Here is a 25,006-nt window from a genome sequence, read left to right as displayed (position 1 = left end):
TGTGGGACTACTATTTATTTGTCGTAGTACAACTCCAAAATTGTAGCTTCTCAGCCCGCTTCCCAGAGAAGAGGAGACTCAAAATCTGACTGAAATCAGACTGCCCAAATGCGATGAAGAACTAGTGTTGCGGATGGAGTGAGAGTACACTTCACTCATAAGAGAGAACCAAAAATATAGTTTATTGATGTAAAGCAGTGAGTTAACAAAGTTCAATAGTAAACGCAACAGTGTTTTAACAAGATTCGATGGCAAGGTGTACATGTGATTATTTACTGCATACAGGACAGGGTCAGACAAACCTGTCAGGAAGACCCTCCCGTTGAGTCATGAGGTTCAGAAAGGACCCCCTTGCTTTCTAAACTCCTTCTCAGAGAGGAGTCTGGGTGCGGCTGGATCCAATCCTAGTCCCAGACTTGGTCAATGGTTTATGTCTAAAATCAATCAATCCTTTATATCACTTAGCTAAGATTTCAAAGTTTGGCATGCTAATAGTCACTTAACAAGGATCTGTTGCGGCAAGGAATCTCTCAACCTCGAGGAGTAACCTTGAGAGGCATCCCTACTCAAGGGGAGATCCCACCGTGCAGCCCACTGCCGTGCAGGAGAGCTCAACGGGCCCTGGGCTGTCCACTATTTATCGAGTAAGGTGATTGACTTATAGTCATATTTCATACCAGCAAGATGTGTGGGTCACTGCTCCAGACAGCCCTTGGCTACTGTGTTGCCATCCGTCCCCAAAGTCCAGCATAAGCTGGATGCAGCCATCATGACCCCCAGTGGTGGTCATTGCTTATATGGCAGGGGGGTGGGGAGCACACCGCCACACCTAGATACTGTTCTCTAAAGGAATTTACAAGTTGAACAGCTATTGTCCCTAGAGCATATAAAATGAAGCAAGTTTTTTTATAATTTACAGAAAGATTGTCTTTTTTCTCATTTTTACTAGGAAAATTAAAATTCTAGACCCTCTTTATCACTCACATAATATTTTCTTTGCCTAATCTGATATCCTATAAAGATATTGTTCACACTCCAACCACATCAGCTTTTCTAGAAACTTCTTCCTACAAAGTAAAGTATCACAGTTTACCTGCAAACTGAATCCTTAGTGAAACAAAGCTATTTCATAGAGCAAGGACTAATGGTTCTTTCCAGCTCTAGATACCTGCTTGCTTGTTTTGCTCCTCTTACAGTTTATATCCTCTAACACTAATCAATCCTTTCAACTCCAGTATACTCATCATCCGCCAAAATTGAAATCTTACACCTAACTTCTACTACTTAGCAAAACTCTGCTGTTTCAGTGCCTGATGCCAGGGACACTGGTGGCAGAGGTCCATCCCAGTTGTTAGTATAAGAAGCACCAGATGAGGCAAGAGGGGTTTCCTCAGCCTCCTTCAGCTCTGCTGGTCCCTGCCTGATTTGAGAGAAAGGCTCTCTGGAAGGTGGAACGTGTTTTTGTTTTGGAGAGCCTCTGTAAAGTCTGAACAATTTGGTGCTCTTACTCCATTTAGAATAAGAGCTGGATCATGGGCAAAATATGAATCCTACAAAAATGAGGTATATAAATAAATGGGAGAGGAATTAAGCCCCAGCTTTAGCTCTTGAAGCTTAAAAATAAAGTGCAAACTCTACAAGTCATCATGTGTATGCAAGTAACATTAAATAAATCCAGAGAGGTGTGTAGATCTAAGTAGCCAGACCTACAACAAGTCTGTCTTTAACATTATGCCTGGTGTGTTAAAATCCCTGCATTTGAATACGTTGGCCACTAAGATAATTTAAATTTACAGCCAACATGGATTTCAGAAGTCAAGAAGTTGATAAAGCAGTTTTTGGAACTATTAAGGCATTTGCTCTTTTCTGCTTTGCTTACACAGAAGGCCTGCTTAATCACTCATGTTGGAAAAACATACTGATAGAATTATTGAAGTGAAAGGACTGTTGCTTTTGCTGTTCTATTATAACATTCTATGGTTTGGTCTCTTACTGTCTTTACTGTTCATATCATATAATCTGCTGTTAACTGACTGTGTTTCTGACAACCACAGGTAGAGTTATGTACTTATTGAGAAATAAATTTTGACCAGAATGACAGCTAGCATTCTCTCGGTTTTAGTTAGACAAAAAATTGGCTTTACTTAGACTAAAAACCTGGCAGAAACAATCCATTGATTCCCTGAGTTGCCAGTTAGAGCTGCACCCTCCATTACAGACCAATGCTGGTTTTTAGAAGCAGAACAGACTTCAAAAACATATCAGTCCATGGTCTCTGATCTCTGGTGTCTGATTCTAAGTGCAGTGGTGCATGTTTATTTTTATGGATGCTTTCTTGCTAGTAACCAATGACCAGTAGAAGTCAGAAATCTAAACTCATTGCTCACTTCAGAATTTATGTGAGCCAGCAGCTTGAGAGGTGGAAGGTGGCACTACGTGTGGTTTTGAGTTGATGAGCTGGACCTGCCAGCTCTCTAGCAATATAAGAGAGTTTGTAAAATCTTTATTTCTTTCTCTTAAAGCAGGGATCATTACAAGAAAAGGAGGAGACTGATCTGGACTTTGTTTCCTCACAAAGCTCCAGTGTCCAAGAATGGCTGGCACAAGCAAGAACCACTCGCTCACAGCAGCAGCAGAGCACCCTGCAGCAACAGAAAGTTGGTGGTTTGCATTTCTTTTACTCCCGTCTTTAGATTGTGCTTAACACTGTAGCTGAGCCGTTCTTGTTAATATTTCCACTGAAATCTTCATTTTTACAATGTTTCTTACTCAGTGCGCTTGTAATGATGCATCTGAGCTCGCTATTTTGTAGCTGGCTGACCACGGTCAACTCACTTAATCACTCTATACTTCCATTGTCCATTAGTAAAATTAAATTGAATCAACCCTTAAAGTTACTGTAAGGAGATGATGGTATTTGTTCAAAATAGTAATCAACATTGTCTTTATAGAAGCAAAGATACACGCATTACAAGGTATATCGTGTTGCATGATACACAGACATCCTCACTAGGTTAGGTTTAAGAAACTGCATTGCATTAGTCAATTAGTTCAACAATCCAGTTTATGTACCCAATATTTCTGTGTCCCTGGGTGGAGATTTTGCACTGCTTTCGGTGCTCAAGCAAGCCATATCAGAAATAGTTCAGCTATCTTTGCATGACAGTTATGCAATGTAGACATGTCCTTCCAAGGCAAAAACAATCTGTTTGAGGTTTGTTTTGGTTCTTGTAACTTGCTATGCTAGGAGCTGGAACAAGAGCTAGAAGAGCAGAAGAATCTGCTTCGGTCAGTAGCATGCCGTGGAGAAGAAATCCTAACACAGCAAGGTGCTCCAGAAGGCCTATGTATAAGGTGTGCTTTCATGTGTTCTTCTGCGAAGTAAATTTCTATGACTCTGTGCTTTGTCATCCTTATGTTTACATCCCTCTTCTGCATATAATCCACTAATTTTTGTTTTAGGATTTTTATACAGCACCTAGGATACTGGAGTCCTAGTTTATAATTCAGGAGCCTGATAATATAGTTACACAAACTGTTTTGTGCTAGTAGATCACCTTTAGCATTTAGAAATTCCTTTTATTATCAAGCATTGCACTAAAATTACAAACTAGTAGGATTCGTTAGACAGGCAGTGGATCCATTACTATAGCTTTGTGGTCCAGCATTGGTGTGTGAATCATAGCTGATCTCTAACATTGTAGTCTGCCATTGTAACCAGATCTTCCCAAATGAAATACTCATTGCTTAATTTTATTTTTCCTGTAGTTAGTGAATATTTTTCTTTTTGAAGCCTTGTGTATTTCGAATTTCATCTCTGGTCTATATCTTCTTGCACACTTGCCCATTTGGGGGAAGTAGATGTCTATAAAAGCCTTGACTCTGGCTGGGAGAGACTTTTGCCCTAGCAAAGGCAGAAGAAAATAACTGCCTACTGCCCATGCGGACCTTGAGGGAGCAGGAAGGGCCAGGTCTTGGGAAGAGGAAACCAGGGTGAACATTACCAGCTTGAGAATCAAGGAGCAGTCAATCCTTCAGTTAAAATACTTTGTTGATGTATCTCACTAGTAGTGAGCACCTTTGTGGCTCCTCCAGCATGCCAAAGTCTGGAACATGAAGGTAGTTCATGAGGCAGCAGAACCAAGACTTATGCATACGGAATGTAAGCTGTACTCAGTAAGTTCTTTTCCTCAGCATTTGTGTTAATTCAATGTGTTTTTTTATTATAATGACAGAAAGTACTTATCTCCTTCTTTTTGAGGCTTCCTTCTGTCACAACATGTTATACTATAGAAACAAACAAAAAAATCAAACAGAAAATGCTGAACTTCTTTCACTGTTTACCAAAGCTAAACTCATAAGCTTGTTCTGCATTAAAATATCAGGGTATGTATGGCATTTTGAGAGGGGAGGTGAGGAAGGAGTCAGATAATTTTTTTTTAATTATTTTTTTATTTCATGCTTTGAAGTAAAGCTTGTTTAAAGGTTACATTTCAATGTAGTATATATTCTTTCTGTTTTGGGGGTTCTTACTTGGTATAGGTACTTGCAAGTCTAAACAGTTTCTTAGTACATTTTATCCCATCAGTCAAGAACTTCTGGCAGCTACAAACCAGCCTTTGTCTTACTATCTGAAAAAAAAAACAAGTAAAAGCTTTAAAAAGTAGCAATTTAAATGTAAAACTTCCTAGTTGAAAGAGAAAATAAATACCTTATGCTGTTATAGCTTTTGTATTTGTTAAACCTTTATGCATCTTGCCATTCAGTGAGAAGCCTGATACACTCTCTGAGGAATTAGGCTTGGAAGGTGAGAAGCCATCATCTGAAGAACAGATGAAGATGAAATGGGGAAGCCTGAACCAGGAATTCAATACCAAGCAGCAACTGCTCCAGAAAGCTTTGGAACAAGAAGAACTGGTAGCTATTTTTAATTTCTCTTTGCATTTTCTCTGTGAAAGCAGTTGTCACAACATGAGGTATGGTATGTGCATAGCAGATGCATTAAGGTGATGTAGTTAATGCAAAGAACATGGAACAATTTATTTTTGTGACATCTTTAAAAACTATTAAAAATCAGCACTAGCACTGCTCTTGTTCAAAGTGATTTGAATTGCACTACCATTCAGGTGAATAAACTAGAAAGGAAGAAAGGGCTCAGACAAAATTTTGATATACTTATCTAACCCAGGATAATTCTGTAACAAATTGTCCCTCTGAAATTGACCAGTACTCTAGCAACAACTTAGAGGAAAACCTGGTATTTTCAGTTTGAATTTATTGGTTACATTCAGTTTTTGGTCTTAGTGAGTATGTGACAAAGAAGCAAGTGATTTCAACCACAGAATTTTTACTGAAAGGAGCAGGATTTAATCAACTAAATTAGGAACAGTCTAAGATCTATATTAACGTACATCCTCCATTTTATTTTTAATAGACCCAGGCCCACTATTCTTTATATAATACTACATTAAAATCAGCTTCCAAAACTCTAGATATTTTGTATTCATTTCACAGTAATTAATTTTTTTTTGGTAAAAACAAGTCATTGCTAATTCTGGCCACAAGTATTTATTCTGCACTTCTAGTGAACCTCCTGTTGAGCAATCTTTTGTTCAAGATATTCATGACAGAACAGTCATGGGAGGGCCATGAGCATTATTTGGTGATATCCTCAGTCAGCAGTAGAATCTGTATAGCTGAATTTTGTGCCCTATGTGTGTGGTAGAAGCACTCTAATTAGTACTTCTCTCTCTGCAGCTTTATAGCAGACCAAACAGACTGGTATCTGGAATGCCTTTGTATAAGGAGGAAGGACAGGATGAGGATAAATCCTCAGTGTCACCAGTATTGGTTGAATTGAATCAGGCCTTTGAAGATGTGTCATCTGAGGTAACATTTCAATTGTCTTTACATCTGTCTTCCAGCAGAGCCACATTTACAATGAAAACTCCTCTAGCTCCCCCCTGGAAATCCAGCCCTTTCCCAAATATTAGATGTTAGAAAGAGTATCTTGTACTTCTGCTCTTGACTTCTCTGGTTCCTTTTGCCCAGGCTGGATGGGTGAAGGAGAGCCTGCATCTTGAACAGAAGCTGTATGATGGTGTCACAGCCACCTCCTTGTGGCTAGATGGTGTGGAAGAACAGGTCTTTGTTGCTACGGCTCTGTTGCCAGAGGAGGAAGCAGAAACATACCTCTGCAAGCAAGAGGTAAGGAATCCATGAATAGGACTTTCTTTAAATCGCCAATAGGGGTGCATTTTATGTAGTGTTTAGAAAGAAAATATTAGAATCCTAGATAAGTGACATGTCGCTGTCATAATCTCTATGTAATTGCAGTATTCTGCTACTGTTTAGAAGTAACTTTATTCACTGTGTAGAGAATTGTGGTGGGTTGACCCTGGCTGGACACCAGCTGCCCACCAAAGCCACTCTATCACTCCTGCTCCTAAGCTGGGCAGGGGAGAGAAAATATAATGAAAGTCTCGTGGGTCGAGATAAGGACAGGGAGATCACTCAGCAGTTACCATCACGGGCAAAACAGACTTGACTTGGGGAATTCAGTTTGATTTTATTACCAATCAAAATCAGAGTAGGGTAATGAGAAATAAAAACAGGTCCTGCCAGGAGCCTGCTCCAGCGTGGGCTTCCCATGGGGTCACAGCCTCCTTTGGGCATCCAGCTGCTCCGGCGTGGGGTCCTCCACGGGGTGCAGGTGGATATCTGCTCCACCATAGACCTCCATGGGCTGCAGGGGGACAGCCTGCCTCACCATGGGCCTGGAGCACCTCCTCCCCCTCCTTCTTCATTGGCCTTAGAATCATAGAATCATAGAATCATTGAAGTTGGAAAAAACCTCTAAGATCATCGGCCTTGGTGTCTGCAGAGTTGTTTCTCTCACATATTCTCACTCCTCTCTCCGATTGCAGTTGCGGAGGTTTTTTGCCCCTTCTTAAATATGTTCTCACAGAGGCGCTACCACCGTTGCTGATGGGCTTGGCCTTGGCCAGCGGCGGGTCCATCTTGGAGCCGGCTGGCATTGGCTCTATCAGACACGGGAAGCTTCTAGCAGCTTCTCACAGAAGCCACCCCTATAGGCCCCCTGCTACCAAAACCTTGCCATGCAAACCCAATACAAGAATGTTGCAGAAAGCAGCACCTGACCCGAATTTTTTCTGGTCGGAAGAGAATTAAACATAGAGTCTTTCTTCTGTGTAACTTCTTTGCTAAGTATTAGCAAACACCACAGTGTTGAAATGGAAATGAACTAAAAAAGAGGGAGGAATGCTCTGGGATATGGAAACAGTACAAATTCATCAGCATGAAATGGAGAGGGAGAGGAAGGGAGGGGAGAAGGAGAGAAAAAGAATTTTTCAGCAGCTACATGGATTTCTGCTTCACAAAGCCCTTATTCAGGCAGGTTCATTTTGTTTCAGCACTTGTTTTCCTCAGAGCAGTCTGGTGTTTGTTTTTTTTTAATTACTTTTTTATTATCGGAAATACTGTAGCTGCATAACTTTGTCTAGTGTGTGTATATTAACAATGTAAAAAAAGTCACTGCATCACTGCAAAATTGTCAATGGTTATGGCAATATGTTTGCCTGCTTTCTAGAATATCTAATTGTCACTTTTTTTGTTTTCTACAAAATCAGTCTCTTGCCAAAGAAATCAAAGAGATAACAGAAGAAATGGATAAGAACAAGAATTTATTTGCTCGGATATTTCCTGAGGATGGTGATAATAGGGATATTATAGAAGACACTTTGGATTGTCTCCTGAGAAGACTGACCTTGCTGGAGTCAGTAGTAAACCAGAGATGCCATCAGATGAAAGGAAAGCTCCAGCAAATAGCGACTTTCAAGGTATGATGCCCATCTGAAGGAATTAACAGGGGGTAAATGTCAAACGGGGATATAAAGGATGTGGTTCTCAAAGCAATGAGAATTTTTGGTACCAAATCAAGAGAACAAGTTTTCACAGGTTTTTACTGAAAATCAAACTACTTCTTAGGCTATGCAAAACTTGGCACTCAAATCATGATCCAAAATTTAAACTCTCTGCTAGAAGCCTTCTGCAACTCATGCAATCATTGTAGAAGTGGTCATTCATCCCACACTTTCTCACCCTGCTGGCATTGCAATAAATGGAAGTTGTTAACTACTGTTTTCAAAGGAGAAAAAGCAACTCTAGAGTTCCACTCTACAGATTTTATAATTTCATAAATCATAGAGTACACTGTTTTTATTAGCTGTGATAAAATAGAAAACATAATACCGATTCCCACCTTTCTGATCACCTTTAAGATATCCCATTATTCTATAAGAGCTTGTATCTCAAGCTGTCTGTAGTGAGCAAAGCAGAAAAAATGAAGTGAGAAATGTTCGCTTTTAGAAATCTTTTCAAACGGGTTCAGAAATGCTTTCAGACCTTGCTTGGTCTCTACCTTCTTTCCTATTCTTATCATATAAAGCCTCCAGTATGGTTTAATTTTAAAGAAAAAACCATAAATTCTAGCAAAAAAAAATTGGAAAATAGATTGCTGGTGTCTGTAGGTTAGGATCATCGTTTCATAGGTTGTTACTACAGGATTTCTTTCCAAACTCCATAACCTTTCCTCTGCAGTGGATAGGAAAAAAAAATAATTTCAACAATTTTCAATAAAAGGCCTTCCTTTGCTGAAGAAAGGAGACAAGCTGATTAGAATCCCATACCTTATTGTTATACCAGAGATATTTAATATTTAAAAGAATTACTGCATACAAAAATAAAAAATCAGAAACACACTCCTATATAATGCTAAAAGTCTTAGAGAAATGTACTGATTATTTTCCTTTTTACCAATATTAGGAGTTTGTTGGGATGAATGCATAAAAAACCAATTGATTGTAGCTTGGCAAAATTGTTAAGTATGTATGTATCTAGTCTGATAAGGTACTCTAAAAGTTGTAATGTGTAGTTAGCCCTGTAATGTGTTGAAGCCTTGTTTACTTTTTTGTTATATTTGCTCATGTTTCTAATGAAAAAAGCTTGCCTTAAAAAGTACAACATAGCTTGTTTATGAGCATATGTGATTGAATAAACTACACAAGAATAACATATTTTTGTTAAGTGAAGCTAGCTGACCCTTACTAAATAGTTATCTAATTGGAAGGCAAAAGCAGAAGTGTGTTCACAGGTTATGTTTTGAATAGGAGTTGGTTTAGCTTTTTGCTCATGTATATCCAGTTACGGGTTTTCGGCAACATTGCATGTTTTGCATTGGATAATTATGGTGCTTCCAATGTTGAATAGTTTTTATGCCTTAGTGCTGACATTATAACACTGTAATGCTTTAAACTTTTTGGAATCTAGAATATTTTTCAGTTGGTTTTGGCTGTGATTGGCTATAATTTGTTGTTGCTGTCTCCTGTAGAATGACCTGAAGCTCCTGTTTACATCGGTGGCTGATAACAAATATTTAGTTCTACAGAAACTAGCAGAGGCAGTTGAGAGACCAGAAACAGAACAAATGCAGGTATTACCAAATGTCTATTATTTGGGCAGGGGCAAGGGAAGAGATAAAGTTTCTATTCAAGGTATAACTGGATTCTAGAGAACAGTTGCTTTTTATGGGAGAATGTATGTGTTCACATAAAGTATGTGAAAATGAGTACTTCCAAGAGTGTACTACACATGTTTATAAATTAAAAAAAAACAACCACAAAGTGTCTTTATTATCTCCTCAGCTGACCCTAGTTATGCACATACTGGGCACTATTTGAAAGAAAGAAAACTTCAATGAACCAAAAACATCTAAAGTTTGGCTAAATTGTTTGGCTATTACACTTTATTAAAAACCAAAGGCACTTTCTTCTGCACTGGTTTATAGTAATATCTTGACTGTTATTCATTTTAATTTAAGGCAATAATGGTTTTTTCTTTTTCAGGAATTGCCTGATGAATAATTAATTAATAGTATGACAAAATACATCCTGTTTCCTTGTTTCTGTTTTGCCAATGAGAAAAGTGAATGAAGTATGTTAAGGGCTACTTTCTACAGATGCTTCTTGTTACCCAAGAGCTACTGTTACCTGCTTCCAGCAGGTGACTGAGAAGAAGAGACTTATCCTTCAGCTAAACAGAAATACTGGCAGAAATACTGGCAGCTAAACAGAAATATATATATTTGATGGAATTTTAGTTCATGTATAAGTAAGAGAGCTGGCAGCCTGTGTCTTCCTTTCCTATCTTCCGTGACATGACATGACATGGTAACAAAAACAACTGAACTGATTTTTTTTCTGAACATCTACCTTGGCTGATAAAACATTCAAATTTAAAAGCATTACTGTTTGTTCAAAATGTGATTGGGAAAGTAGAAATAAGGCCCTTAATCAGCCAGGTAGCTTAGCTGCATGAAGTGTAAGTTTAGTGACTATATTATGCATACTTCGCATTACTAGGAGTCAGGAGTTCTACTCACATATATAGTTTAAGCATTTGGATATGCAGTTTCCAAGAAAGGGCCTTAACAAAGGACCTTAACTACAGGAGTCTACCTTGTGCTTTTAACTTTGTTATAGCTTGCATGCATTAATTCAGCAGAGACTCCGAGGCTGAAAGACCTTGTTTCTTGTAGCTTCCATTGAAAAAAGCCAAATTATCACCTGCATACACTTGCAGATAGCAACCTGTGTGCTTTCAGTTGTCATTTTCCAAGTACAAAAGGGGATGTACAAGTCCTTTTCCTTGACAGTAATTTTGGCCCTATCCTAGTCCTGTAAGGGAACTGTACACAGCTCTTTACATGTCTTTTGCTGTGATCGTTGTTTGCTTGGTGCTCAGATGTGACAGGAATGAGTGTTAATAAAAGGAATGCTTTAAAAGAAGGTGTTAGAACAACTAGTAGTCCTTTTGTGCCTGCACCATATAATTAAAACGTGGAACTTCACAGCAAGGTTTTGTATAAAATAGTGTATGATACTAAAACAGTTTGTTATTAAAAAAACAATAATGCCATATGGTATTTAACTTTAAGAAACAAGCTGGGCTCTCCCAACTTCGAGTTAATACTTTTTCTTTATAGTATCCTTTAAAATTTTAGCAGACTGAAGCACTGATTAATACTTCAGGCAGAAAACAGAAAAGGATGTTACTGTATCTGTTATTTTACTTTCAAACTAATTGATGTAATTTTCAAATACAGGTCATACTGCAGGCAGAAGAAGGTTTGAAGGAACTAGATACTGGAATCAACGAATTAAAGAAGCATGTAGACAAGCTACAAATTGACCAACCTTCTCTGCAAGAGCTATCTAAGATCCAGGTATGGTTCTTAAGTTCCATCCTAGACCTGTCTGGTGATATCAAAGGTATTAGTATGCTCCTTTTTATTGTTCATAAGGCAGTTTAGGAAAGCATATTTAAAAGCATTTCAGTGTGTATAAAAGGTTATTTTCTCCTTGATTCACCTAGTTTTTCTACTTAGTGCATTTTCAGATTTTCTAACATCTCTATTATTAACAGTATTAATCATAAAAAACACACAAAAACATGTTTTGTTTCAGCTCTTGTTGAGTCCCTGTTCAAATAGATCAAGTTAAGCATGTAAATATAAATGTCTGCTGAAGGTTGAGCCCTGTTCTCACCACTGTCTCATGATCTGGGGTTTAGTTCTCTCTTACATCCGTCATTTAAAAAAAAAAAAAGAAGAAAAAAGGAAGTGTGTGAAGGGTGATAGATAGCTAAGTGTGACCTGAAACTGGAAATGTTCTGCTTTTACTAGAACACCTCTCATGTTCCTGCATACTTTCCATTAGACCTGGTTTTGAACACACCTAAGTAGTAGGACTCTTATCTTAAGGCTCTCTGAAGTAGATACATGTGGGCAATTGATCCAGAACCTTTATGAAGCTGTTGAAACTCCTTTGTGAGCAGTTTGGTGCTGAGGCAGGGGAATGCTTAAGGAAAAATCAAAGAGAAGGTTTATGACTGAATTTTACCCTTTATAATGACGTAATAATAAATTGGAAGCAAAGAAAACAGCTGAAACCGGACCATAAATTTATTAAGCCAACAAAACAGTGATCTCAATTAAAAATGAATGACAAAGAGTTGTGCAAATATGTCTTTTTCCTAGTTCTTTATCCTTTTGGTCTTAGAGCCTCCTGCTTATTTTTGCTGTCAGATTATGTGTAGATATTCTCCTCCCCTTGATTTCAGTTTTTAGAAAAGCCTTTCCTTTGCTTTTTTGACAGTTGCGCTTCTCACAATTGTCTCTTTAAATCTAGAAGAGCCAGCTGCAGTCTGAGGGTGGGTACTTTGCTGTAGCACTGGATGGTCATAGAGATATTTTGGTTTATTAGTTTCTGGATGCCTTGTCTTGATCAAAAGTACGGGCTTACCTTCACAGTCAGATGTATGTTCTGAGAATACAATTCTCAAAACCAAAACAAGAAAGTAATCCTGCTCAGGTGAAGAAAAGCATCTGTAGGTTGTTCTCACTTTTATGGTTGAGGTATGCAAGATGAGTAATAGCACACAGGAACTGATGAGATTCTTCCTTTTGGCTCGTTTTGTAATTTGGCAGTATGGGCACACTGTGAAATACACACTGCACTCTTTCTACACTTCACTGTTCTATATAGAGTACATTGCTATTTTGGGCCTGGTTTGGTTTTTACTACGGCTTGTATATATCTTGCTTGCTACCAGTAAGCTGCTGGGGCAGGAGAGGGAGACAAATCTGGCTTTGAGATGCCTGTAGTCTGTAGCCATGTAGTCCATCCAACCCCCTGCATTATAAGAAGCGAAATGTAAACAGCATCTGCAGTGTGCAGTAGCCACACAGTAGTCTGGACTTTGATGACTTAAGCCCAATCACCCTACTCCTTTGCTACTTAAAGCACGCCTTTGGGATTCTGCTAACTTTATTCCTGAATGCATGCACTTGAAAGAGTTGCAGGTCTTGCTGATTTTTTCTCTCTTTAAATGGTGACTTGTTAATTTATCAATTAAGTCAGTATATCTGCACAGTCTTTTTGAGCTGGGAAGAGATGTTACTCTGCTAGTATTCACAGAGGAATAGAGGGACAGTAAGGTTGCTTATAGGACGACATGTGTAAGGTGTGAAATAAGAATCACCATTGCTACTCTTTACCCCCAAGGATATGTATGATGAGCTGATGATGATCATTGGATCCAGACGGAGTGACCTGAATCAGAATCTGGCTCTTAAGAGGCAGTATGAACGGGCTTTGCAGGACCTGGCTGACCTGTTAGAAACAGGCCAAGAAAAGATGGCTGGTGACCAGAAAATGATTGTTGCTTCTAAGGAAGAGGTTCGATCGCTACTTGACAAACATAAGGTAAGAAACTGTGACATATTTCAGGACTAATCATGACTGTAAGCTTGTACGCAGCAAATTGCTAACCTTCTGTTCCTAAAGGTTCAGGAGCTTTTCAGAATGGTGGGCCAGTATTAAATCAAGATATATTAAAACTTACTGTATTTTAAATTGGAATCAATGAACCGTTCTGACTGAATAACTTCCAAATGCTCTGTTGAAGGTGAACCCAGGTAGATCATGTTTTCTTCCTCGCTCTAATAACAGGTTCCTATTCTTGTCCTGTCATGCTACATAGCAATTTCATCCACCACTCCATTTTTTTCCAATGGAAATTTATATTTGCTAATAGCACCTACAAAATACAACAAGACTTTTCCACATTTTTTTATTAGGCAGAATTTTTTTGGTGCTGTATATCTGATTTAAACTATTTTTGCTTATGGAATCAGAGTTGGGATATTATCTGCATGGAAAGGCTGATGTCTTTCTTTCTTTAAAAAGGCCATTGCCCTTTTTATATTATGTGTTGGATTTTGTGAAATGTTGGTGGAGACCTCATTCTATGTCTACAGCTGCTTGATTTTACTGCCGTTGTCTTAAAATGTTTTAGTGGTAATTGAGTAACGATTGCACTTTCTCTTTTCTATTCTCTCTTCATCCTCTCCCTCACACCCAAATTTCTCAGGAATATTTTCAGGGGTTGGAGTCTCACATGATCCTGACGGAAACGCTCTTTAGAAAGATGAGTAGCTTTGCCCTCTTGAAGGAAACTCGGTCACATTCAGAGCTAATGACACAAGCTTCAACTGTATTAAAGCTGGCTCATAAACGAGGTGTGGAGCTGGAATACATTCTAGAGGTGAGAATTTCCGTGGCCTTTTCTGTACTGCCATTGTGATCAACCACCTGGATATTCTGTAATGCTGATTTCCTGTGCTTGGACAGAATTGATGGACATCAATCCCTTCTGTCATACACACAAGGCACTGACAGACTATGTGTAATCTTTGCTATTTAACTGTTGTGACCTTCAGGTGATACAAGTTGTGTTCCTCTAAATTTGAAAGACCTGCTTAGCTTTAGCTGACAAGGAACACATGACAGCTTTATCCATGTGTTTTAAGTAAAAGCTGAGCTTGACACAGGGATGGTGTCTTATTATAGGTTCACCAGACATTTGTACTGTTATTTCTGTACATTCACAACCACGCAGCTATAGGATTTCATATTGCGAAAGCAAATAACAAAAATTCTAGATACCCAGATCAATATTCACCGTATACATGGATAATTTGTGCTTGCAGACCTGGATGCGTCTGGATGAAGATTACCAGGAACTTACCAGACAGCTGGAGTCTGTTGAAGGTAGCATCCCCACTGTTGGTTTGGTGGAGGAGACGGAGGACAGGCTTACAGACCGGATTACACTTTTTCAGGTTGGTGCTTTTTAGACATTCTTTATGGAAAAGTTGGATGAAAGGGACCTCTGAAGGTCATCTACTCCAGCCTCCCACTTGAAGCAGGACAGTTGCCATGGGCTGGATCAGCCACAGTGTTGGAAACTTCAAAAGATGGAGATCCCACAGCCGAGCTGGGGACCAACTGCAGTGCTGCACCACCCCCTACTGAAAAGGTTTTCTATAATGCCCAATCTAAACCTTCAACTTTCAGCTTGTCACCATTGTCCTTTTTACATTGTGTGGCACTACTGAGGAGCATTTACCTCTATAAGCTTTTTAATTCCACTCCAAATAGTTGTAGGCCTTTGTTAGACTGGCCCTTAGCCTCCTGTTTGTCAATCTAAAATAAGCATACCTCTCGGCCTCTTTTTAAAGGACATGTGCTCTAGGTCCCTAAACATCTTAATAGCTTTACACCAGACCCTGACTACTTCCTTCTTCTTGAACGCAGTGGGAGGTGGGGGCAGGGCAGAATCAGATGCACTAGATGTGGCCTCATCAGCACAATGTAGATGGGGATAATAAAATCACTTAAATTGGTTGTTTACAGTCCTAATGTAGGCCAGTGCTGTGGCTTGCCTTATTCACGATGTCTTGGTTATGGAAGATGCCAGGTTAAATACACGAGCCATTCCCTTCCTAGCCTGTACTGATAAACAGCGTTATTTTGCCCAAGGCACAGAATTTGCAGCTCTTGTTGAGCCTCCTAAGGTTTCTGCTGCCTCCAACCTCAAGTTTATCAAAGTGTCTTTGGACTAAGTCTGCAATTTTTTGTGTCAACCACTCTCCCTACGTTAGTGTCATCCACAAAGTTACTGAGGGAGCACTTTCTGTCATCATCCATGCCATTAATGAAGATGTTGAAGATGTTTGGGCTCAAATATCAACAATCCCTGGAGTACACAGCCTGTTACAGTCTGCCAGCCAGACATCGAGCCTTTGATCACTAGTGTTTGAGACAGGTAATGCAGCTAGTTTTCAACTCATGTATCCAGCCCGTAGGGAAAGTTTGCCCTTACAAAGCATCTTTCCACATTCCTGCATTGCTGCAGCGATCTTTTTCTTTCCTTACATGCCACCACCAGTCCTTCTCACACAGATGTGCATCACCTGGAGAAGAGAAGGCTCCGGGGAGACCTTATAGCAGCCTTCCAGTACCCGAAGGGGGCCTACAGAAAGCTGGAGAGGGACTTTTTACAAGGGCATGTAGTGATAGGACAAGGAGCAATGGCTTTAAACTGAAAGAGGGTAGATTTAGATTAGGTATAAGGAAGAAATTCTTCACTGTGAGGGTGGTGAGGCACTGGAACAGGTTGCCCAGAGAAGTTGTGGGTGCCCCATCCCTGGAAGTGTTCAAGGCCAGGTTGGATGGGGCTTTGAGCACCCTGCTCTAGTGGAAAGGGTCCCTGCCCATGGCAGGGGGGTTGGAACTAGATAATCTTTAAGGTCCCTTCCAACCCAAACCATTCTATGATTCTCTCCACTTCCAGAGGAGGGTCCTGTGGGAGATGGTGTCAAAGGCCATACTGAAGTGAGTCTCATCCACAGAGACAGTAATTTTGTCATAAAAGGCTGTCAAGTTAGTGAATCCAAGCTGAATATTCCTGATTACCTTTTGGTCCTTTTTGTCCCTGAAAATGGATTCTGAGGGGATGTGCTCCATGATCTTTCCAGAGAGCAAGGTGAGGCTGAGCAACCTGCCGTTCCCCAAGTTGCCTTCCTCCTTCTCAAATGCAACAAGAACTAGTAGTTTAAATATAGGTTGTCTACCACATCCTGTTTTTTCCGTCTGTTCTCAGAATGAGAATTCTGGTCTAGTGTTTTGTCTTTGTCTCATTATACACCAGATACTTTAGTTGTGTGGGGGGGGGTTTGTTATTTTCTTGTTTTGTTTTACAGAAAAATGTCTGCCAGATTTTTCTTGCAAATTGACTTCTTGTCTACTCTGAATTTGTTATGTATATTGTTCTCTTATTAGACAGCTTTCTGCTTTTGCAATGGTATGAGGAGATCTTAAGCAATCTATTGTGTGTGGGTTTTATTTTGGTTTTGTTTAATGCTGGGTTTTGTTTGTGTTGGTCCTGACCCTAAATTAGTTTCCCTCTTTTGTTTCTCTTGTCAGTTACGTAAATTAGGTTATTCAAATCCAGATTCTCATACTCGTCTGTGGCATAATTTTTAATACCTTTTTTTCTCTCCCTGTAATCATGTTTAGGTTAAAAATCCATCATAATTAATTTATGGCTATCTTGGAAATTTTTATGCTATTCTCTAGGAGTTATACATTTATTTGTGTATATATGTTGTATGTAAGTACACACACAGACACATGTATATAAATATAAAAATTCTGTTAAGTTACTAGAGCTCTATTTATGTGAAAGAAAATAAGATAAGAGTGATAGAAATTTTATGTACTCACCATGAGACTGGTAGTTTTGTACACTTTATCTTCAGATTAGTTTCAGCATAACTGAAAAATTGGAATGCATGTACATTTTGTGCTCAAGCTTAGTCAGATATATAGATGCTTTAAAAATCTGTACTATTTGTGTAATGATAGCAGAATTTGGCAGGTATATTTGCCCACATATACAAATTCTTTACCCATCCACAAGTCACCATTTAAATGAAGTCTGTCTCAGCTCCCCGTTGGATTCAGGGTAAGAGTATTAACAGCCTTTCCTTTTTCAGTACCTTTTTTGATTTCTTTTGCCATAACAATTGGCTTCTGTGTTCAGGAATTTGGATGGGGGGCGGGGAGTGATCTTCTCTTTTGTAGCCATGGATAGCAGGAGTGTAGATCAGTAAAAGAAGAGTTAGATGACCAGAGAGCTGAAGATAGGCATTGAAAGGGCTGAAGTGTGGCCACTGTTAATAACTTGATATTGGACACCTTTAACTTTCATTGCAGTAGAGTTTTCAGCAGATGGTACATTAAGTTCTGACATTTTAATCAATTTCTCTCAGAAATGGTGTTGCCCACAAAGATTCTTTTGAAATTTTTCAAGTGTAAAATATCTACGCTAAGGAGGAGTTCATCATAAGGAGGTGTCAATAGACATACTGAAGTGAGGGGGCTTATGACAGCACATTAAGATTTTGAGCAGGTTACCTGCATGATGGTTCTCAGGGAGTTCTAGAGCTGGAGCAGAGGGAAAAAATGTGATGTGCCATGGTGACATTGGATACGCTACAAAATGCAATAAAAGAAAACTAAATTTTGAGAAAGTGTGATAGCAGAGACCTGCAGAGCTAACAGTGTCCTCTGTCATTACAGCATCTGAGATCTAACCTGACTGAATACCAACCTAAATTATACCAAGTGCTAGATGATGGGAAAAGGCTCCTTTTTTCTGTTAGCTGCTCAGATCTCGAAAGTCAACTGAACCAACTAGGAGAACACTGGTTAAGTAACACCAGCAAGGTTACCAAGGAGCTTCACAGGCTGGAGACAATACTGAAGCACTGGACAAGGTAATGCTGATGTAATGGATAGTATAAACTTCATCACCTGCACTGTTCAGGTCAAAGCCATTCTGAAGCCGCAACTATTAGATTCGACATTTAAAAGAAAATACTTTGAGATAGTTTGTCTACTCTACAATATCCTCCTTCTGTTCCGTACAAGTGCTATCACACTGTCTCCTTTGCAATAAAACACGTACCAGATAACAGCTGGTGGGAGGAAGTCAGAAGATACCTTATTTAGGCGACTAAGTTAGAAGCCCCATGTCCATACAGGTTGATGAGAAAGGGTGTGTACTTTGCTGGGTAGCATGAGTAGCCTCAGCATGTTCTGATAGGGGTATTGCCACTGCTGGGTTCTCGTGGGTCTGTGTCATTGCATATATGGAAGGGAGCTTTTAGCTGCCTTTAGTAATGTTCATATGCTACTTTTGAAATTAATTCTCTTAAGTGATATGCAAGCTTTGTCTATTATTCATAATATCCCTGGCTTGTTGGCTCAGTAGCCTTTCAAGAGAGATACATAAAGGGATTGTATGTATAAAGGTTATGTGGAGACACTCTCATTCTGACATCTCAGTAGTTGCTTGGCATATGAAATGATATGGAGATAGCTTCTGAAAAAAACATTAAATTTCTTCTCTGAGATACCTTGCAGTAAAGCTTTTGTAAGATTGAGCCTTCTAATGGAAAGCAAAAATGTGTTTATGTGTGTGAGGTGGGGTGGGGTGCTGTTGCAGCTTGCTCAAACAGATTGGTAACCTAGTTACTAGTCCTTCATTAAACTTTGCTTTTCCTAAGAGGCAAAAAGAAGGCACTGTTAGGAATTGTGGGTGTAATGGCTAAAATAAGAGCTTCCTGATACCATGCTTGTCTTTAAAATTAAATCCCATTTTTCTGAAATTTAATAAAGGAAAGAAAATATTTTTATTTTAAATCTGGCATATAGTATCTTCTTCTAATACGTGGAGGAGACTGCTCAGTTGGAGGCAAGAAGTGGCAATGACTGTTTTAGTTTTCTTTAAACATCTTTACAGGTATCAGAGTGAATCAAGTGAACTGACACACTGGTTACAATCTGCAAAGGAGCGACTTGACTTTTGGAGCCAGCAGTCTTTGACAGTTCCTCAGGAACTGGAAACAGTCCGAGACCACCTGAACTCCTTTTTGGTAAGTTATTCATGGACCTAGGACACCTTTTTCTCCCCAGTTACAAATAAAGAGTTGAGCAATCATATGGTTATACTTTTTCTCATCATTGAAGTAGTGCGTATGCAAAAAAAAAAATCTGCTTCTGTAGGTGAGCTGTCCTTCAAAAAACTGGTGTGTTTGCACATTCAGCACTCCTTTGCTATATGCAAAGATTGTAAAGCTTGATGATTCTGAAAAAAGAAAAGGGTTTTATGACTGAAAACAATTTTTATTCTCACTTGGTCTGAAGTATAGCTGATAAACACTAATAGAAAGTACATATTTTTAAAAGGAAGGGAGGGTATTCTTAGCTTTCTGAGGTAAAGCTTTAAGTACAGTAAACAAGTAGTTGATTATTTCCACAAAAATGATTCTGCTTACAGGAGTTTTCAAAAGAAGTGGATGCTAAATCATCACAGAAATCTTCTGTCCTGAGTACTGGGAACCAGCTCCTCAGGCTGAAGAAGGTGGATACAGCAGCATTGCGTGCGGGATTGTCCCACATCGACAGTCAGTGGACAGAGCTGCTCACACAAATCCCAGCAGTTCAAGAGAAATTGCACCAGGTAAGGAAGGCCTTTGAAATTCCAGAAAATTCAGACCATACAGTTGGCACTGCTTTTGAGAGATAGTTGCTCCCTTCCTCAATTTATCCATGTGAGGCAAGATAGGAACAGCGTTACTCCTGTTTTAATGTGAGAAAGCTTACACTCATGTCCAAATCCTGTCTACCCATACTGTCTAACACCAATTGGTGTTAATGTCAAACTTTCACAGTTACATATGTTAAATTTTAACCGAAGAATAGATGAGGATTTTTTCAACATGTTGGTATGCTTTTTGGAAAAAGGGAGTTCACATCCCTGTGCCCTGTCAGATTTGGATGGTGGCTTTGTTCTAATTGAACAGACTGGGTTCAAGCCTATGCAAGACAAAATAAATCTAAAAACATTGTGCAAGGTTCCTGCTGGTGTTTGTAGGAGCAGGAGGGTTTTGGTTGTGTAGTTTTGGGTTTTTAATGCTATAATACTGAAGGTAAAGAATTATACTGGTCTAAAAGTTGTCTTAGTATTTAGTTGCTAGGAGGTTATCAGTCTAAGCGGTTGCTTCAGTTTATAATTTGGAATGCTTTCATAGTAATATCATCGTGATTTAGGGGGAGAGAGCAAGGGTAACAAATGTTACCTGAGTATATTATATTAAACAAAATAATGTCATTCAGTGGTTCTCTGAACTGTCTTGTAGTGCAAAATACGTATGTCTACCTAAAAATGTCATAGAACACGTTTCGGAGTAACTAAATGTAAGCAAGCACTACTGTATCAAGTGTTGAAAGTGAGTCTTTTGAGAAAAAAAAAGGTACTATTCAAAATCAGCCCATTTAGAAATCACCACCACAAGAAGAGTTGTATAAAATTGTTTTCCATGGGTCTATTCATTAGCCATTTACAAGGACAGGAAAAACGTAACTTAAAGTTGATCTTCTATGTAAGCCCAATACAGAATTGTGGAATGAGAATGCAGAACCTTTTGAAGTCAGAAATGGAATCTTTGAGTTTGTCCAGTTTTTTTGTACAATGAAGAATGGAAATAAGAAGGCTTTAATATAACATTTTTTTATTAGGATGCATGCAGTTAAACAATATATCTCCTATTAAAACCTACCTTTTTTTTTTTTTAAACTTTTTTCTTTAATAAACTTCAGTGGTATGTTAGGGATGTAGAATAACATGATAATAGCAGGTAAACGAAATGTATTATGGTAATGCAAAGCAAGGAATTCTTACCATTTTCTTCACAACATGCATTTGAAGTCTGTTATCTCTACAGCTCCAGATGGACAAAATTCCTTCTCGCCATGCTATCACTGAAGTTATGAGCTGGATTTCCCTGATGGAAAATGTCATTCAGCAGGATGAAGAGAATATAAAAAATGTAGTAGGGCAGAAAGTCATTCAGGATTACGTCCAGAAGTACAAGGTACTGAGTGGAAATGTTATTGATTTCCCTTTTGAATTATCCCCATTAAATATGTATACATATGTAAAGTATAAGTGATTTAAGGAAAAAAACAAAACTTACATTGTGGAGTGGTTAGAATTGTACACAAGTTAGAGTTGGGTAATATTTGATACTGTGGAAAAGAAGCCAAAATTACTTTTACTCTGCTATTTAGTTATGGCAGGAATATAATTTTTAATATGTTTGCCTTAATTTCCAGGTAAATCCAAAGCAATATGCACATGATTAAACCTTATTAGATCTGTATTTCATTCAAAACCACAAAGCACTTCGCAAATTATGTTTGTTGTTTTCTGAATTCTCTGCATAATATCACCTTCTTCTCAAAGGGTAGCCTGTTCTTGAATGGAAGGTGGCCAGTGGTTTACAGATCAAGATAATTTTGATCAATATCTGAAGCAAAAATGAAAGATACTATATCTTGAGATAACTATTGAGGAGTATAGATATAACACAATTTCACTTCTTTAACTAAATCAGTAGCACTCTTGTAATAGATCTGCACACAGTGACTTTCTTTTAAATGTCAGATTTGTTTCACTAGTCTCCTGAAAAATCACTTTACTTCTTGGCTATTATTCTTCTTTGTATGTAAGAATATTTTCCACCTTATCTGTTTTTGTATTAAAAATTTTGAGACTAAAAAAAGTGAAAAAAAATAATATATACACAGTTTTTCTTAACTCTGATACTTGAGACCAATATCAATAATTTTACTGATTTGGGGGGGGCTGGGGGTAGGGGAGAAGGCAGATTCTTTATTCCAAAGGCAGTGTATTGCTGGTTTATTTCTCAATGTTTAGGACAGAGTAACAATGTTTTTAATTGCTGTTCAATTGCTAAAAAACCTTTTAGATATATTGTGGTAAAATTGTAATTTGTGAACATTTTTCCTGTCTTTTGCAGGAAGGTAAGAAATTATGGTACTTATGTTTTGGTGGTGTTTTCTCCTTCTTTTCCACTAGGGTTTCAAGATAGATTTAAATTGCAAACAATTGACGGTAGACTTTGTGAACCAATCAGTGCTACAAATTAGCAGCCAGGATGTTGAAAGTAAACGTAGCGACAAAACTGATTTTGCAGAACAGCTCGGAGCAATGAACAGACGTTGGCAAATCCTGCAAGGCCTGATAACAGAAAAGGTAAAGGAAAAAACCTAGCTGCTCTGTAGTGAATTTTCACAATACATAGAACTATAAGATAATAATGGTTGGAAGCCTCTGCAGGTCATCTAGTCCAACCTCCTGCTCAGAGCTAACTTTACAGTTAGATCAGATTACACAGGGACTTGCTTAGCTGAGTTTGAAAATCTCCAAGGGCAGATTCCACAGCCTCTCTGGGCAGCCTGTTCCTGTGCTTAACCACTCCTGTGGGGGACAAGTTTTTGCCTTGGTCCCAGTCAGAATTTCCCTTGTTGCAACTTGTGACTGTTATCTCTCCTTCTTCTGCCGTGCATCTCCAAGAATAGTCTGCCTCCATCTTCCCCGTAACTCCTCATAAGGAGTGGTCTCCAAGAATAGTCTGCCTCCATCTTCCTCGTAACTCCTCATAAGGAGTGGACAGCACAGTGAGATGCTTCCTTTGCCTTCTTTTTCCCAGGCTGAATGAAGCTAGCCTCTCCTTGTATGTCTTGTGCTCCAGCCCCCTAATGACGTTAGTGGCCATTCACCAGTTTGTCAATCTCTCCCTTGCACTGGAGGACTCAAAATGTGTCACAAGTGTCAAGGAGAAGGAAAGAACCACTTCTCTTGACCTGCTGGGTGCACTGTCAATAATATAACCCAGGACACAGTTGGCCTTCATCAGCACAAACGCACACTGCTGATTTATTATGTTCAAGTTATTGCCCACCATAACCCCTAGGTCCTTTTCTTCTATCCAGCCTGCTGCTAGCCTGTATTGTTGCATGAGGTTATTTTGTCCCAGGTGCAAGACTTTACATTTGTCTTTGCTGAATTTCTTGAGGATTGATGAGCCTATTCCTCCATCTTGTTGAAGTTTCTCTGAATGGCAACCCTACTCTCCAGCATATCAACTGCTTCTCCCAAATCAGTGTCATCTATGAATCTGCTGAATGCACAGTCCATCATGTTGTTCAGTTAATTGATGAAGGTATTAAACAATATCAAACCCAAGACTGACTCTGAAGATGCATCTTGTAAATGACTGCCAGATAGACATCAAAAACGTTCACCACTAACCTTTAAGACTGATGACTCTGGTCAGTTCATCCATTTGTAGACCTCCCATCCAGCCCATGCCTCCTCAGTTTTGCTACAAGGGTACTATGGGATACTATATCAAAAGTCTTGCTAAAGGCAAGGTAGATAACATCTACTACACTCCACTTGTCCACAGGGTCAGTCATATCATCATAGCAGAAGCAATCAGTTAGGTCAGGCACAATTTGCCCTTGGTAAGACCATGCTTGTTCCTCCTCCTTGTTCTTTATGCATGTGGAAATGTCTTCTGGTAGGATTTGCAGTATAGCCTTTTTCCAGTCACTAGCAGCTTCCTCCAACCATTGTGACCTTTTAAAGGTGACAGACAGCAGCCTTGAAATGACATTGGCACCCTCAGATACATCCTGTTTGGTTCTGTGGATTTTCATATGTCTAGCTTACTTAAGTAGCCCCTAATTCTTTCCACTTCTACCATGGCTAGTACCTCTGCCAAAATTTGTTAAATTGGCATGAAGACCTGGGAGGCATGAGAGGAGACCTTGTCAGTAAGATCAGAGCAAAGAAGGCACTGTGTACCTCGGACTATTCTGTGGTTTCCCATTAGTTGCTGATGCACTTGTGAAGAGTAACAAGAAGGGCTTCTGTCCCTCACTAGTTAGTTCTAGACTTTACTTTCCTAACATCAGCCCTGCATGGCCAGGCCATGCTTCTAGGCCCATTCTTTGTAATCCACTTTCTGTGGATTTGTCATTTTTGTGACTTGAGGAAGTTGTCCTTGAAGATCAGTCAGCTTCCTGGACTCCTTTGTCCTTCAGTACAGCTTCCCATGGGATCATGCTTACCTGAACAAACCAAAGTCTGCTATTCTAAGGATCTTTAGTCTGCTACTTGCTTGTGGCTCATTCCCTAGAGTGGAGTTTGTCTTAAGTAATGTAAATGCTTTTATGGCACTGCTGCTGTTTTCAAACTCTGCTTTGTTTTTTTTTGGTTGGTTGGTTGGTTTGGTTTGTGGTTTGTTTTTTTTTTAAGAACAGAAGTGCTATCTCATTTGCCATGGAATAACACCTAGAACAATCAGAAAAATCTAAGTAACTTTAAAGCAGTCAATTGACAACGGAGGTTGTCCTGGTTTCGGCTGGGATAGAGTTAATTTTCTTCCTGGTAGCTGGTAATATAAATCTTCATCTACTTTACACAGTTACAAGCAAGGAATATAAAATGTATGTTTGTATGCTTAGTTTTATTTGGGAAGTCCTGAGGTCCTTGATCTCTGACAAGAATTCCGCTTAATAAAAATGTTCTGCTAAAGTGTTAGCTTCTTTCAGTGTGTCGTAATATTTTAATATGTTAGCTCTAT

The 25,006-nt window shown here is 39.0% G+C and overlaps 1 protein-coding gene across 1 annotated transcript in view; it reads left to right on the top strand.

Moving 5' to 3' along the window:
• Positions 1-25,006, top strand: part of SYNE1 (spectrin repeat containing nuclear envelope protein 1) — a 284,071-nt gene that overhangs the window by 194,041 nt on the left and 65,024 nt on the right. Inside the window, exons 97-112 of the mRNA XM_019472625.1 lie at positions 2,523-2,657; positions 3,248-3,354; positions 4,767-4,917; positions 5,758-5,889; positions 6,052-6,207; positions 7,650-7,859; positions 9,410-9,511; positions 11,183-11,302; positions 13,143-13,343; positions 14,011-14,184; positions 14,630-14,761; positions 18,066-18,262; positions 19,291-19,423; positions 19,828-20,010; positions 21,275-21,424; positions 22,432-22,608. Of these exons, the coding sequence (XP_019328170.1) occupies positions 2,523-2,657; positions 3,248-3,354; positions 4,767-4,917; positions 5,758-5,889; positions 6,052-6,207; positions 7,650-7,859; positions 9,410-9,511; positions 11,183-11,302; positions 13,143-13,343; positions 14,011-14,184; positions 14,630-14,761; positions 18,066-18,262; positions 19,291-19,423; positions 19,828-20,010; positions 21,275-21,424; positions 22,432-22,608 (2,460 nt within the window). The remainder of the gene's footprint in view (positions 1-2,522; positions 2,658-3,247; positions 3,355-4,766; positions 4,918-5,757; positions 5,890-6,051; positions 6,208-7,649; positions 7,860-9,409; positions 9,512-11,182; positions 11,303-13,142; positions 13,344-14,010; positions 14,185-14,629; positions 14,762-18,065; positions 18,263-19,290; positions 19,424-19,827; positions 20,011-21,274; positions 21,425-22,431; positions 22,609-25,006) is intronic.

The sequence above is a fragment of the Aptenodytes forsteri genome, unplaced genomic scaffold, assembly GCF_000699145.1.
Source record: "Aptenodytes forsteri isolate BGI_AS27 unplaced genomic scaffold, ASM69914v1 Scaffold82, whole genome shotgun sequence".
In the NCBI taxonomy this organism is placed as follows: Eukaryota; Metazoa; Chordata; class Aves; order Sphenisciformes; family Spheniscidae; genus Aptenodytes; species Aptenodytes forsteri.
Note: the sequence above shows the minus strand (reverse complement) of the source record. Positions and strands in the feature narration are given on the sequence as shown.